Source organism: Rana temporaria, chromosome 1, assembly GCF_905171775.1.
Source record: "Rana temporaria chromosome 1, aRanTem1.1, whole genome shotgun sequence".
Lineage (NCBI taxonomy): Eukaryota > Metazoa > Chordata > Amphibia > Anura > Ranidae > Rana > Rana temporaria.
This window is the reverse complement of record NC_053489.1, coordinates 220,648,819-220,665,373: the sequence shown is the minus strand read 5'-3', so window position 1 is coordinate 220,665,373 and position 16,555 is coordinate 220,648,819. Positions and strand designations below refer to the sequence as shown.

Here is a 16,555-nt window from a genome sequence, read left to right as displayed (position 1 = left end):
CCTAGACTGGGGTTTCAGTTTTCAGTAAATGCTAGCGATTTTTAAACTGTTTTATAGTTCTTTATCTGAGGTACTCCTGCATGTGTTCCTGGGCTAGTTTATCTTAAATAGTTGACGCCCCCAGCTATATCATTTTTTATTTATTTTTAACCCTCTTATGCTGCATACACACGATCGGAATTTCCGATGACAAACGTTCGATGTGAGCTTCCGACCGTGTGTAGGCTCCATCGGACATTTCGGGAATTTCCGACAACAAATGTTTTAAGAGCTGGTTCTCGATTTTTTTTTTTTCCGACGGCAAAAGTTCTTGTCGGAAATTCCGATCGTCTGTATGCAATTTCCGACGCACAAAAACCCCTACGCATGCTCGGAATCATTGAACTTCATTTTTCTCGGCTCGTCGTAGTGTTGTAGGTCACTGTGTTCTTGACGGTCAGAATTTCCGACAACGTTTGTGTGACCATGTGTATGCAACACAAGTTTGAGCCAACATTCCACGGTTTTGTTGTCAGAATGTCCGATCGTGTGTACGCGGCATTAGGCCTCACGCGCTCATACATACTGGGAATTTGCCCAGCTCGTCTGAATGCCTTTTCTACTGGCAAGCCACGTTTTGCAAACTCAATTAAGGGCAGCAAACTTTTTGGGTGTTCGCTCATTCCATTGGCCAGAATATTAATTTACTATAGCCATTGAAATGAATATATGCTTAAAGGGGTTGTAAAGACAAAAATATTTTCCTCTTAAATTAAAGTCTGACAATAGCTGATAAAGTAAAAAGTAATGTTTTGCATTATAACTAGTTTGATACCTGTTGAAATCGAGCTGTTTTTATTCACCTCCGTCACTCCTGAATCATTATTCTCACTGACTTCCTGGTTTGCGGTGCACATTCATTCTTGCTACATCACGGCCTAATGGGAACTACAGTTCCCATTAGGCTTAGCCTCCATGCCTGTGAGGGATAAGAGCATCTTCACGCAGGGCTGTAGTCATAGGGAGGGGGTGAGCACATTCTGCTTTCCACCATGCAAAACGGCTCAGATGCTGGTGGAAAGCAAGAAGAGGAGAGACAGGAAATGGCATTTTCAAACCTGGATTACTGTATTTTGGAGGTCAAAAGGAAAAACGAGGTAAGTGATATTTAAATGCTCTAGCTTACAGCAATCAATTGATCTAATAAAAAACGAACCTTTAGTGTTCCTTTTAAGCACTAATTGCTTCTAGGTGTCTTTTGCACCAGTTTAGGCAAATCAAGTTTTCTTTATCGTACATCACGGGACACAGAGCGGCATTCATTACTATATGGGTTATATGGAGTACCTTCAGGTGTAGACACTGGCAATCTCAAACAGGAAATGCCCCTCCCTATATAACCCCCTCCCATAGGAGGAGTACCTCAGTTTTTACGCCAGTGTCTTAGGTGTTAGTCATGGTTTAGCTTGCCTCCGCATCCTTGGGATTAGGTGAGCTACCGGTTCTGTCCAAAAAAGCCTCAGCGCTAAAGTGGTCAGTAACCGGACCCCAAGCCCTTGGGGTATAGCCCATAATGCTTTTCTTTTTAGAGAGCTGGACCCTGGGCCCAGAACTTAGAAACCTTTGGGTACCTAAAGTTTTCTGTTGCCAGGGTGCTATATGGGCCCAGGACAGTGGATCCTTCATAGGAACCCAGGGCCTGAAGGTCTAGACATCCCCACGGAGATGGGGGAAGATTGGGCCTCTTGCTTGGCAAAGTCCTGCGGCATGGAGCAGGTAAGTGAGGGGAAAACTTGCGGAACTTGGTTCTTAGCAGGTTTTTTTCTGGGGGGTCACAGGGGACATGCCTAAAGTTATGCACTGCATCTGGCAAACTAGTCACATATCATAAAGATAGGATGGCTCTCTATGTATTATTCCCCATAAGATGTGACCTCCCTTGTAGTGTTGGAAAAGCATTGAGTGGGGCCTGTGTTATATAAAAGTATATGTGTGTGTCAGAGAGCTTTGCTTACCTGCAAGCCTCCAGGCGATGCTCCATTCAGTCTTCCTCCTCAGAGCCTGCAAGCAGGCAAAACGCTGACCTCCTCATGGTTCCAGGCTGCAGGCTGCAGTTTGCTGGAACAGAGAGGTCCCTTCCTCCCAAATCCCCCCCCCTCCCCCTGTCGGGAGGGGCATTTCCTGTTTGAGATTGCTGGGGGGGAAGGGCGGGTCAGTGGCTTAAAGGAAGGGGCGGCCCTTCCTTGTTTGTTCCATTCAATACTTTGGAACTGAGGAGAAAGACCAGAGCGGCAGCACGGGGCGCCGAGGACACACAGTGGCCAGAAAGGATATTGCAGTCTTCAGAGGACTGTTTTTCAAGCCTAGAAATAGGCTGTTTCTTTTCCATCTCATAGTTTTTCTTTGCAATACTACTCAGGGGGACAGAATGTTTTTTCTTTCCTGGATTTGAAACAAAAACGAAAAAAAAAAAAAAAAAAAAGTCATCTAGGGGAGAGGAAGCATTTTTTATCCCCCAAACAGGTGTTTGGGCAATTAACTTTTATAGTTCCAAATACCAATAGGTAGCAGGTGTACCTCGGTATTGTACCATGGCATCCGGGTCAGAGGGTACAAGAGGTGGGGATTCCCCCAGAGAGTCTGAGGTCTCAGACAAAGCTATGCCGCTGCTTTCCCCACAGGGAGCCTTGGGGCCATCGGGATCTGGGGCTGGAGCTGACGCGGGTCAGTCCAACCCTAAGATGGTCACGGAGGAGGTATTACCTCTTTAAAAGAGATGCAGAAAAGCATGGGTAAAATGATAGCCGCAGCTATGCGGGGCAGTAAGCGGAATAGATCTCCGTCGCCCGAGCGCGGACCCTCAGAAGAGGAGGTCCTTTCCTCAGGGGAATTGGACGACCTCTTGGACAAGGACCAAGTAGGTTCAGGGATCGAAGATCCGGATACAGAGGAGTCTGGGGCAGTCTCCCTGAGGGAGAGCTGGTGGATTCAAGGATTGTCGGACTTGGTCCATAGGGCATTCAACTTGCCAGTACCAGATCTCCAGGTATCGACGGTTTCAGCTTTGGGCTCACTGAGGGCGCCTCAAAGCAATGCTGTGTTTCCGATCCATCCTCTATTAGAGGGAATTTTGTTCCAAGATTGGAACAAGCCAGATAAGATCTTCTTACCACCTAAAAGGTTCTCTGTCCTATATCCCATGGAAGAAAAATTTTCCAAAAGATGGGCTACTCCTGCAGTGGACGCAGCCATCTCATGTGTTAACAGATCGTTAACATGCCCTGTAGAAAACATACAGGTGTTCAAGGATCCAGTTGATAAGCGCTTGGAAGCACTACTTAAGAACTCCTTCACTACTGCAGGGGCAGTAGTACAGCCAGCTGTGGCTGCGATTGGGGTCGCTCAAGCATTATCGGATCAATTTAAGCAGATGCTTAAACTTATTCCGGCCCAGCAGGCAGAAAAATTTTCGGATGTCCCTAAGGCCATATGTTTTACGGTAGACGCAATCAAGGATTCTATCCAGCAAGCGTCACGTTTATCGTTATCCCTTATCCATATGAGAAGACTCTTATGGTTAAAAAGCTGGGAGGCTGAGCCCCCATGCAAGAAGCTCCTGGTAGGGTTCCCCTTCCATGGAGGACGACTCTTCGGAGAAGACCTAGATAAATACATTCAGACCATTTCAAACGGCAAGAGTACTCTCTTGCCAACTAAGAAGAAGGTTCAGGGACCTGCGTTTAAACGACAGTATTCCCCTGGGCAGGGGCCCTCTAATGCCAAGCAGTATCGACGGCCTCCTGCAAAAGCAAACTTCGGCTTCAACAGCAGATCACAAGGACAGGCTGTTAGAGGCAAAAGGCAGTGGTTTCGCAAACCAGCAAAACCAGCCCCCAAGCCAACCTTATGAAGGGGCGCCCCCACCCACGAAGGTGGGGGGAAGGCTGCGACTCTTTTCAGAGATTTGGGAAGCCAGCATTCCCGACGAGTGGGTACGGTCTTCCGTGGCCACAGGCTACAAATTAGATTTCCTAAGGTTTCCTCCTCCTCATTTCCAGAAGTCGAGGATTCCAAACGATCCGGAAAAGGGAGCCGCATTAAGATCGGCATTAGATCATCTACTTTCCCAGGAAGTAATAGTAGAGGTACCAGTCCTGGAACAGGGGCTGGGTTTCTACTCCAACCTATTCATCATCCCAAAATCCAATGGAGATGTCAGGCCAATTTTGGACCTAAAGATGGTAAATGCATATCTAAAGATCCGCTCATTTCGGATGGAATCCGTGCGGTCAGCAGCTGCCACACTCCAGAAGGACGACTTCATGGCGTCCATAGACATAAAGGATGCCTACCTTCATGTTCCAATTTATCAGCCACATCAAAGATATCTACGCTTCATGGTGGCTTCGCGTCACTTCCAATTCGTGGCGCTTCCCTTCGGGTTGGCTACGGCCCCCCGGGTGTTCACGAAGGTCCTAGCTCCAATCCTAGCCAAACTAAGGATCCAAGGGGTCACGATCCTAGCATACCTGGACGACCTCCTAGTCATAGATCACTCGTCTCCCGGCTTGGAGCGAGCAGTGGCCCTCACGGTCCAATACCTCGAGAGGTTCGGCTGGGTCCTAAATCGAGAAAAGTCAGCTTTCCAGCCCACAAGGCAGTTGGAATATCTCGGCATGAGATTAGACACAGAACAACAAGGAGTGTTCCTACCTCTGAGGAAGGTAAAAGCCATCAAGGAATTAATCCTACTGGTTCTAAGCAAGAAAGAACCGACTATTCGCCTATGTATGAGGTTACTAGGCAAGATGGTGGCCACATTCGAGGCGGTACCATACGCCCAGAGCCACACTCGCATCCTACAGGCAGCCATCCTGTCAGCATGGAGCAGAAGGCCACAGGCCTTGGATATCCCGTTGCCGCTCTCATCAAGAGTCCGACAAAGTCTGTGTTGGTGGTTAGACCCTCAGAATCTACTGAAGGGGAAGTCTTTCAGCCCAGTGGCTTGGAAGATAGTGACCACAGACGCCAGCCTGACGGGCTGGGGAGCAATTTTGGATGGTTGCACTCGCCAAGGTACTTGGGCAAAGCCAGAGAAGCAGTTGCCCATCAACATCTTGGAGCTCAGAGCTGCTCGACTAGCCCTCAGGGCTTGGACGTCAAAATTGCAGGGGTTCCCGGTGAGAATTCAATCAGACAATGCCACGGCCGTGGCATACATAAATCACCAAGGGGGAACCAGGAGTCAAGCCGCTCAGAGAGAGGTGAGCTTGATTCTCCTATGGGCAGAGGCTCATGTGCCCTGCATATCGGCAATATTTATTCCAGGAGTGGACAACTTTCAGGCGGACTTCTTAAGCCGCCAGACTCTATGGCCGGGGGAATGGTCTCTGCATCCACAAGTCTTTCAAGCACTCTGCCAAAGATGGGGAGTGCCGGACGTGGATATCATGGCATCGAGACTCAACAAGAAACTAGACAGGTTCATATCCCGTTCAAGGGATCCGATGGCCTGCGGAACCGATGCGTTGGTTTGCCCTTGGCATCAGTTCAAACTTCTTTATGCGTTTCCCCCGCTCCAGTTACTACCCCGCCTGCTGCGCAGGATCCGGGTGGAGCACATACCAGTCATCCTGGTAGCTCCAGCATGGCCCAGAAGAGCATGGTACTCACTAATCTTAAGGATGGTAGTGGGAGACCCGTGGACTCTTCCTCTACGGCCAGACCTGCTATCGCAAGGTCCGATCCTCCACCCTGCCTTACGGCATCTAAATTTGACGGCCTGGAAGCTGAATCCCTGATTCTCAGGGGTAGAGGTCTGTCTCAGAAAGTAATCTCTACCCTAATCAGAGCCAGGAAACCGGTCTCTAGGGTGATTTATTACAGGGTCTGGAAGGCCTATGTAGGCTGGTGTGAGTCCAAGCGATGGCTTTCTCGCAAGTTTACCATCGATAGAGTATTAAGTTTTCTCCAGCTAGGAGTGGATAAAGGATTGGCATTAAGCACAATCAAAGGACAGATTTCTGCTCTGTCAGTGTGGTTTCAGCGGCCGCTGGCCACCCACTCGCTGGTTAAGACCTTCCTTCAAGGGGTCTTACGTATTAGACCTCCAGTTAAATCCCCGCTTTGTCCGTGGGATTTAAATCTTGTTCTGTCAAGTTTACAGAAACAACCGTTTGAGCCGTTGGCTGATATTCCTTTGGTTCTACTGACAAGGAAGTTAGTATTTTTGGTTGCCATAGTTTCCGCAAGAAGAGTTTCGGAGCTGGCAGCCTTATCCTGTAAGGAACCATATCTTGTTTTTCATAAGGACAGGGTCGTTCTCCGCCCTCATCCTTCCTTCCTACCGAAGGTCATATCCAGTTTTCATTTGAACCAGGATTTGGTATTACCATCCTTCTTCCCTAAACCTACTTCCAGAAAGGAAGGGTTGCTGCATACCTTGGATATTGTCAGGGCCATGAAGGCCTATCTTAAAGCTACAAAGAAGATCCGGAAGACAGATGTGCTGTTCATTCTACCGGATGGGCCCAAGGAGGGGCAGGCAGCTGCAAAGTCCACCATTTCTAGGTGGATTAAGCAATTAATCACTCAGGCCTACGGCTTGAAAGGGTTGCCTCCTCCAGTATCATTAAAGGCTCATTCTACTAGAGCCATGGGCGCCTCCTGGGCAGCACACCACCAGATCTCTATGGCTCAAGTTTGCAAGGCGGCAACCTGGTCTTCTGTCCACACGTTTACAAAATTCTACAAGTTGGACGTAAGAAGGAATACTGATACTGCCTTCGGGCAGGCAGTGCTGCAGGCTGCAGTTTGAGACCCTCGGATTCCGGGGGCTCCTCTTGTTTGAGTTAAATTTAAAAATTTAAGATTATTTTTCTCAACTAAGTTGGATTTATTATGATTTGAGTATATCTCTAAATTAAATCCTTTTGTCTTGGAGATGTTCTCCCTCCCCTCATTGTAAGCATTGCTTTGGGACATCCCATATAGTAATGAATGCCGCTCTGTGTCCCGTGATGTACGATAAAGAAAAAGAGATTTTTAATACAGCTTACCTGTAAAATCTTTTTCTTGGAGTACATCACGGGACACAGAGCTCCCACCCCTCTTTTTTGAGGACCATTTTGGGAGGCATACTGCTTGCTACAAAACTGAGGTACTCCTCCTATGGGAGGGGGTTATATAGGGAGGGGCATTTCCTGTTTGAGATTGCCAGTGTCTACACCTGGAAGGTACTCCATATAACCCATATAGTAATGAATGCCGCTCTGTGTCCCGTGATGTACTCCAAGAAAAAGATTTTACAGGTAAGCTGTATTAAAAATCTCTTTTTTTTAATTTCTCTATTTTATTTAATATTATAATAATACTTTATTTTTATTTTTTTAACCTCTTGATGCTCCTCATATATATGCCTGTAAATACCTAGGCCAACATAGAGGGGTGTTTTAGGGGCTGAATAAATGAGTCAAACGCCTGTAAAAGGTGTGTTTTTTTTTTTTTGTGTGTGGGTGTGTTTTTTTTTTTAATGAGGCCTTAAGGCTGCATTCACACCTGAGCCTTTCGTTTTCAGGCTGAAAGTTGTGCTTATTTTTTTCCAGGCTTTTTTTAGGTCAAAAGGTCACTAATGTAAAAAGCAAAAAAAAAGTTACAAAACAGAGGTGTGAATGGGGCCTGACTGATCTTCCAGCACGCCCTAAATTTTTTTGGACATTTTTGTCATCTCTCACAGTCCCCAAGTTTGCTGATGACACCTGCAATGGTTTTCACAACCAAACAAGTTGGGATGTGGGGGCTGCCAACTAGGAGTTTTTAGCCAGGCTTATGAGGGGACCGGAATGGCCCACATGTAAAACAATAAAATTATTGATCATTTTACAAAGCGGCACAGAGTTTTAATATCTACTGGGGCCCCTTGACTGTGACGTGGACTCTCACTGTATTGTTCATTTAAACAGAAGAGACTCCATTTTGTTCACACTGTTGAAATGTGTTCTGTAACCTCACCTCACACACAGACGCATCTTCTGCTAGAATCTCTCTGTCTCTACTCACCCTTCCCTCGCAAGGTTTTACTTTTGCAATTGTTCTATTCACTAGCTTTTAATAATATAATCCTATTTGTTCGTTTTTAATAACATCTCGCACCACCCCTTTCTTATCTATGTATAAAAAAAACATGTAATAATAAACGTTGGCACTGAACGAACATTTTAAACACGGTGATTGCATCCTGTGTATCTGTTCCAGTATTAACTTCTGTTTTTAGAGTCCCAATCGGAAACAATTCCATAACAACTGCATAGGTGTTTTTCTGGAAAAGGTGCACTGAGCTTTAAGATAAAGGGGTCAATTCACTAATGTTTACTGCATGTGATAAGGGTATCCTGTTACTAATTTGCATATATTATTACGTAGGGAGCTGCGGTGGCTCAACGCGATTGGCACTGTGCTGATAAGCCATTCACCTCTGCAGCTAGAGGTTCGGATCCCGGTCTCGGCTTCATGTGAATTGAGTTTGGTGGTCTCAGCCCGGCTCCCGGTGGGTGTGCTATGCAAGGTAAGCCTGTGCTTAGTACGCCCACCCCCCTCCCACAAAAACCACCACACCTACACACGCACTCTAAATTGGGTTAACACACGCACTTTGACCACGCGGTCTCTAAAAGAGAGGCGAAGGACTAACGGGGCTGGTTGAGCGGGCTAATCCTCTCACTCCCTTATAGGGAGTCCCTCTGCCCCGTTGGGCTTCAAAGCGGAGCAGGTAGGGCGGGCTGTGTGGGAGGACCCCCTCACACACCCGCCATTGCCACCCGGGGCATGGAGAAAGATGGCAGATTGCCTCTGGGGGAGGCCTGCCTACTTCCAACTCCTGCAGTCCGGCTCCTCTCTCGAGTACATGCACAAAATACACTTTAAAAAAAAAAAAAATTTGCATATATTATTGTATGCGGTAAACCAAGTCCAATTCACAAAAACAATTATGCAGTATTTACTGGAAATATTTACAGAATTCATCCTGTTTTTCAACTGAGTTAGGCTCTATTCACACAATGCGTTTTTTCATGCGTTTTGCAGAAATGCAGGATTTTTTTTTTAACATGGGTGCCTATGGAACACGTTCACATCAATGCATTTTTGTGCCTCTGCGTTCTTGGAAAAGCATAAAAAATGCAACTCGCAGTAAAATCCTGGTTAAAAAAAAAAAAGGGAAAGCACAACAAAAAGCACTGCAGAAATGCTCAAAAGCAAACTGCATAGGTGTGAATGGAGCCTTTACAGCAGTCTGGGGAGATGTAGTTTACAGCTGTATGTGTTGTGCCTCTACTCTGATGGGCAGTGGTTTAGCTGAAAACTCACTTTACATTTTTTTTTTTATGATCCCTATTTTGATGTGTTTTGTGAATCTTAGCCTTCGATCTGTTAAACTAAAAAACTGCCAACACAACCTAGAGGTGCTTGCATCAACCTTAAACAGCCTGCTCAATCCTAAAACTCTGTGCTCCCAAAAACAAATCCTATCCAAGCTGTTATTACAAACTATATTAGCCAGTGACAATCCTATATGTGTGCAAAACCCTGAGATCCAATAAATGAAAGGGACAAGCTAGGCTGGGGAGTAAAGGGCTAGAGAAGGAATCTCCAAACTTTCTAAACAAATGGCCTTCAGGCTTTAGGGGACCTGGACTATGGCCAGTGGGAGTAGACATTTTCCTGTCTTCAGTGAGAGTAAACTATGCCCATTCTTTGGTATTTGAGGAGGGGGGGTGGATAGTGCCCCATCATTGGTGTCAGTAAGAGGACTAGTGCCCCTTTGGTGATGTCAATGGCAGGAATTATGCACTATTGTTGGTGTCAGTGGGATGAATATTCCCTCGAGGGCTGAATAAAGGCAAGGGTTGCATCTGGCCCCCTTGACACATTTTAGGGGCCACTGGGTTAGAGCATAGATTTGAAACAGAGAAAACTGCTCTGGCAGTTTTCTCCAGATCTTATAGATGGCCTGCAGCGTGTGTGCCCAGGTGCACACAGCTCATATAATGAGGGACTGGTCAGAGCAGAAGTGGAGGAAGGTGCAGTTGGAGCAGTAGCTGCTAGAGAGTGTCTCTGTGTGAAGATAGATGCTGTGTGCATCAAGAAGTTTCAAGCTGTGTGCGTTTAAGAAGCCCAAAGCTGTGTGCGTCCAAGACTGAGACTGGAAGATCTGGTGGTTTAAGGTACCAGTAACTATAGCAGCAGTGCTGTTGAAGAGTAGCCAATACCTGAGTCACTCCTCTTGTATCTAAATTCACTAAGTGGAGAAAGTATCAGTGGTGGGCTCCCAATCATCCACCATTTATTTATTTATATATATATATATATATATATATATATATATATATATATATATATATAATCTCAGAGAAGAGAATCTGCAAATTCTTTACTTCAAAGTAGTTTCCATAATGGTTACAAACAATGCCCCACAGTTGCTCAGTAGGGTTTAGGTCTGGAGACATGCTTGGCCAGTCCATTACCTTTACCCTCAGCTTCTTTAGCAAAGCAGTGGTTGTCTTGGAGGTGTGTTTGGGGTCGTTATCATGTTGGAATACTGCCCTGCAGCCCAGTCTCCGAAGGGAGGGGATCCTGCTCTGCTTCAGTATGTCACAGTACATGTTTACATTCGTGGTTCCCTCAAAGAACTGTAGGCTTCCCAGTGCCGGTGTTGTGACGAGAAAGGTCCCCCGTTGAATGATGCCCACCCTGTACTGTGCAGCGATTGCACTGTACGGAGCCACCGAAAGTCTCCGGCACCTGTGCACAGCAGACGACTTTGTGCCACTCGCTCCCGCATGCTCACAATGCTCATGCAACTCTGCAAGGGGCGGATATAATGTTGATTAAAGCGTGTGAGAGACGGATGCCTACAGAAGAGGCTGTATTTAATAATGATGGGCTGAGCTGATAAATTGGGGATGGATTTCTTACTAAACTACACAGGCTTCTCAATAATACATCCGCCCCTTTGAGAAATGCACACCCCATCGTATGAGCTCTGCCCATCATGTTACAATATGGCCTCTTTTGTATGCATATGCCCCTTGCAGAGTTCAATGAATAATACACCCGCCCCTTACAGAGTTGTACGAGCATCAGGAGCGTGCGGCAGCGTATGGGGCAGGCGCCCCATACTACTGATCAACAGTAGTTCATGTTCATAGACATTCGGCGGCTCCGTACTGCACTGCGCCTGCGCAGTACAGGGCGGGCATTATTCACTCAGCAGCACTCATCCAGACCACGACACTCCCATCATCATGCTTCACTGTAGGCAAGACACACTTGTCTTTGTACTCCTCATCTGGTTGCCACCACACGCTTGACACCATCTGAACCAAATAAGTTTATCTTTGTTTCATCAGACCACAGGATATGGTTCCAGTAATCCATGTGCTTAGTCTGCTTGTTTTCAGCAAACTGTTTGCAGGCTTTTTTGTGTCTCGTCTTTAGAAGAGACTCTTCCTTCTGGGATGACAGCCATGCAGATCAATTTGATGCAGTGTGCAGTGTATGGTCTGAGCACTGAGAGGCTGACCCGCCCCCTTCAACCTCTGCAGCAATGCTGGCAGCACTCGTACATCTATTTCCCGAAGACAACCTATGGATATGACGCTGAGCACGTGCACTCAACTTCTTTCGTCGACCATGGCGAGGCCTGTTCTGAGTGGAACCTGTCTTGGTAAACCGTTGTATGGTCTTGGCCACCGTGCTGCAGCTCAGTTTCAAGGTCTTGGCAATCTTCATATAGCCTAGGCTATCTTTATGTAGAGCAACAATTCCTTTTTTTTCAGATCCACAGAGAGTTATTTGCCATGAGTTGTCATGTTGAACTTCCAGTTACCAGTGTGAGAGAGTGAGAGCGATAACACCAAATTTAACACACCTGCTCCCCATTCACACCTGAGACCTTGTAACACTAATGAGTCACATGACATCGGGGAGGGAAAATGGCTAATTGGGCCCCATTTGGACATTCATTTAGGGGTGTACTCACTTTTGTTGCAAGCTGTTTAAACAATAATGGCTGTGTTGAGTTATTTTGAGGGGACAGCAAATTTACATTGTTATACAAGCTGTATACTCACTAATTTACATTGTAGCAAAGTGTCATTTCTTCAGTGTTGCCACATGAAAAGATATATTTACAAAAATGTGAGGAGTGTACCCACTTTTGTGAGATACTGTATGTATCAAAGAAGAAGGGTACAATCTCCAATCTGCAATTTCTTTACTTCCTGCTGCAGCTGCTACATTGTTTGTAACTATTATGGAAACTCTACTTGGAAGTAAAGAAATTCCATATTGGAGATTGTACCCTCCTTCTTTGAAGTGGTTTTGAAATCCTGACTGGACGTCCTGCAGGATTTCATGCCGGCGCGCGCCCGTCTCACACCCTGCATCTCCGATCTCGGTAAAGAGCCTCCAGTGGAGGCTCTTTACCACGTGATCAGCGGTGTCCAACCACGGCTGATCACGATGTAAACAGGAAGAGCCGTTGATCGGCTCTTCCTCACTCGCGTCTGACAGACGCGAGTAGAGGAGAGCCGATCGGCGGCTCTCCTGACAGGGGGGGTTTGCGCTGATTGTTTATTCCCCCCTCAGGTGCCAACACTGGACCACCAGGGAGTGCCCCCCGGTGCTCAATAGAGCAAAAATAAATAAAAAACACCAATAAAAAAAAAGAAATTAAAGTGGTGGTTCACCCTAAAAAACAAGTTTCTAGCATGCCATTCAGCATACTAGCGCGAGCTACAGTATGCCTTTATTTTTTATTTTTTGGCGCCGTACTCACAGTTTAATCGCGTAGTAAAGTTTCAGACTCCTCGCGGGGAATGGGCGTTCCTATGCAGAGGGAACATGATTGACGGCCGGCTATGGCGCGTCACGCTTCCCGAAAATAGCCGGAGTAGGGCTTTGCTCTTCACTGCGCTATACGGCGCCTGCGCACAGACATCGGAGCTGACTGCGCAGGCGCCGTGAAGAGCAAAGTCCTATTTCGGCTATTTTCGGGAAGCGTGACGCGCCATAGCCGGCCGTCAATCACGTTCCCTCTGCATAGGAACCCCCATTCCCCGCGGGGAGTCTGAAACTTTACTACGCGATTAAACTGTGAGTACGGCGCCAAAAAAATATATAAAGGCATACTGTAGCTCGCGCTAGTATGCTGAATGGCATGCTAGAAAAAAAATAGTTTTTTAGGGTGAACCCCCGCTGTAACACAATCGATGCCAATCAGTGCCCACAAATGGGCACTGACTGGCAACATGGGCACTGGCTAAAATGCCCAGCAATGTCATCAGTTCCACCCCTCAGTGTCAATCAGTGCCACCTCTTAGTGCCCATCTATGCCCAGTGCCCACCTATCAGTGCTCATCTGTGCCACCCATAAGTACCCATCAGTGCCGCCTATGAATGCCCATCAGTGCAGCATACCAGCGCCGCATATCGGTGCGCATCAGTGCCACCTCACCGGTGCCCATCAGTGCCGCCATATCAGTGCCCATAATTGAAGAAGAAAACGTACTTATTTACAAAAAAAATACAGAAAAAAATAAAAACTAAATTTTTTTCAAAAATGTTGGTCTTTTTTTAGTTGTGCAAAAAAATTAAATTTGCAGAGGTGATCAAATACCACCAAAAGAAAGCTCTATTTGTGGGAACAAAATGATAAAAATTTCATTTGGGTACAGTGTAGCATGACCGCGCAATTGTTATTCAAATTGCGACAGTGCCGAAAGCTGAAAATTGGCTTGGGCAGGAAGATGCGTAAGTGCCTGGTATGGAAGTGGATATAGATACATATATACATACACACACATATATACTATTCTAGGCTCCTGGAAATGTTAGCAGGCTCACAGCTACACTGACCCCCTGCTTCTGATAAAGAGTCCTATGACCTGGAAGTACATCTAGGGGATCACATCACAGGTTCTTATCTGGTTACTTCATCCAGACCATAGACTGATCCAGGAGGACCAACATGACAGCTAGTTAGCTGCTATTAAATACAGGGATGAATCTGGACAGCCTGATTGTAGATTTCCTCTCAATACCCCATTGATGTCACTGAAAAGCACTGTCCTGTGTGCTCTATTGATATTTGGAAATCACAGCAGAGCAGAGACCGTCACCATGACAACACTACAACAAGCTCCGAGAAGCCCTTGGCACTAGATCCCGCCCCTGAAATTGGATTGGCTGGTTTTGCATTTCCAGCGCTCTGATTGGAAGCCCACGTTGTCACTCACCGTGCAGGTTGCAGTTTAGTTGAAACGTGCAGTAAAATCAGAGGGACAGGTGAACTGTGTGCAGATCCTGGGTGTCCATCCAGGGGCTCCTCACTATGGTACTGACCAAGAGGTTCTCTAAGGACATCGGCTCCATGCTTCCTTCAGTGGAAGAGGCCAAGGATGCGGAGGAGGAGGAGGAGGGGGCCCGCTCCAGTATGGGGGGCATCTCTAGCAGACCCCCCAGCAGACCTCGCCCATCTCTCAGCAGAGGAAGTGTGGACAATAAGGTAATTCATGTGCATGGCACCCAAATTACAACTTGTTTCTTTTATTGTGGAGGTGTTGTTTGCTATCTGTGGCCCTTTCACTAGATTTCCCTCCACTTCCTGTCCCATAACTAAAACAGGAAGTGAAATGGAATCCTTCAAAGTGATTGTCACAAAAACTAGTGTCCCCATTGCCAAATTCCCTTTCTATTACTGTTCTGGTGACAACCAAAACTGTGGGACAATCTTTCATTAGCACATGTTGATAATGTTACAAAATGACAAATAGAGGTGGTGACTCTACCTAATGGGGGCACAGACAGCTATTAAAAACCTGGCAGGGGGCACAGACTGCAATAAAAACCTGGCAGTGGGCACAGACTGCAATAAAAACCTGGCAGGGGGCACAGACTGCAAAAAAAACCTGGCAGGGGGCACAGACAGCAATAAAAACCTGACAGGGGGCACAGACTGCAATAAAAACCTGGCAGGGGGGCACAGACAGCAATAAAAACCTGGCAGGAGGCACAGGCTGCAATAAAAACCTGACAGGGGGCACAGACTGCAATAAAAACCTGACAGGGGGCACAGACAGCAATAAAAACCTGGCAAAATGGGCACAGACAGCAATGAAAACCTGGCAATGGGCACAGACAGCAATAAAAACCTGGCAGGGGGCACAGACAGCAATAAAAACCTGGCAGGGGGCACAGACAGCAATGAAAACCTGGCAGGGGGCACAGACAGCAATAAAAACCTGGCAGGGGGCACAGACAGCAATGAAAACCTGGCAGGGGGCACAGACAGCAATGAAAACCTGGCAGGGGGCACCGACAGCAATGAAAACCTGGCAGGGGGCACAGACTGCAATAAAAACCTGGCAGGGGGCACCGACAGCAATGAAAACCTGGCAGGGGGCACAGACTGCAATGAAAACCTGGCAGGGGGCACAGACTGCAATAAAAACCTGGCAGGGGGCACAGACAGCAATAAAAACCTGACAGGGGGCACAGACAGCAATGAAAACCTGGCAGGGGGCACCGACAGCAATGAAAACCTGGCAGGGGGCACAGACTGCAATAAAAACCTGGCAGGGGGCACAGACAGCAATAAAAACCTGACAGGGGGCACAGACAGCAATGAAAACCTGGCAGGGGGCACAGACAGCAATAAAAACCTGACAGGGGGCACAGACAGCAATGAAAACCTGGCAGGGGGCACAGACAGCAATGAAAACCTGGTAGGGGGCACAGACAGCAATAAAAACCAGACAGGTGTTCTCCATACAAAAAAAAAAAAAGATTGCCTTTAGTTACTTTTAAGAGTCTCTTTTAGTTCATGAAATCTCTACCTATAAGATTATATCAGGGATCCTCAAACTACGGCCCTCCAGCTGTTGCTGAACTACACATCCCATGAGGCATTGTAACACACTGACATTCACAGACATGACTGGGCATGATGGGAATTGTAGTTCCTGAACAACTGGAGGGCCGTAGTTTGAAGACCCCTGGATTATATGTACATGTTATGTATTGTATACATGTCATTGTGTATTCAGTTCCAGTAGAAGGAACATGTTGAAAAATGTTCCATCAATTAAATGCAGAGGCAATGAACTGAAGCCACTGATCAGTGTATTCTGACATTGATGGGTGCCACAGTCAGAAGACATTGGGGATTAATTACCAAAGGTAAATCCACTTTGCACTACAGTGCAAAGTGCACTTGAAATTGCACTTGGAAGTGCAGTCGCTGTAGATCTGAGGGGAACATGCAAGGAAAATAAAAAACAGCATTTTAGCTTGCACATGATTGGATGATAAAATCAGCAGAGCTTCCCCTCATTTCAGATCTACCCCTCAGATCTACAGCGACTGCACTTCCAAGTGCACTTTTGGTGCATTTGCAGTGCACTTGTAGTGCAAAGTGGATTTGCCTTTCGTAAATAACCCCCAATGTCTCAACTTAGGACAGGAATGCAGCCACCTCATTAAGGATCGGTAAACTGTAAGACTCCTTTTACACAGAGCA

At 46.7% G+C, this 16,555-nt stretch overlaps 1 protein-coding gene across 1 annotated transcript in view; it reads left to right on the top strand.

Annotated features, from left to right (window-relative positions):
* Positions 1-14,289: 14,289 nt before the first annotated feature.
* LOC120937455 (leucine-rich repeat-containing protein 74B-like) overlaps positions 14,290-16,555 on the top strand; it is a 45,488-nt gene continuing 43,222 nt past the window's right edge. The window contains exon 1 of the mRNA XM_040350711.1: positions 14,290-14,542. Coding sequence (XP_040206645.1) covers positions 14,369-14,542 — 174 coding nt within the window. The 5' untranslated portion in view covers positions 14,290-14,368. The remainder of the gene's footprint in view (positions 14,543-16,555) is intronic.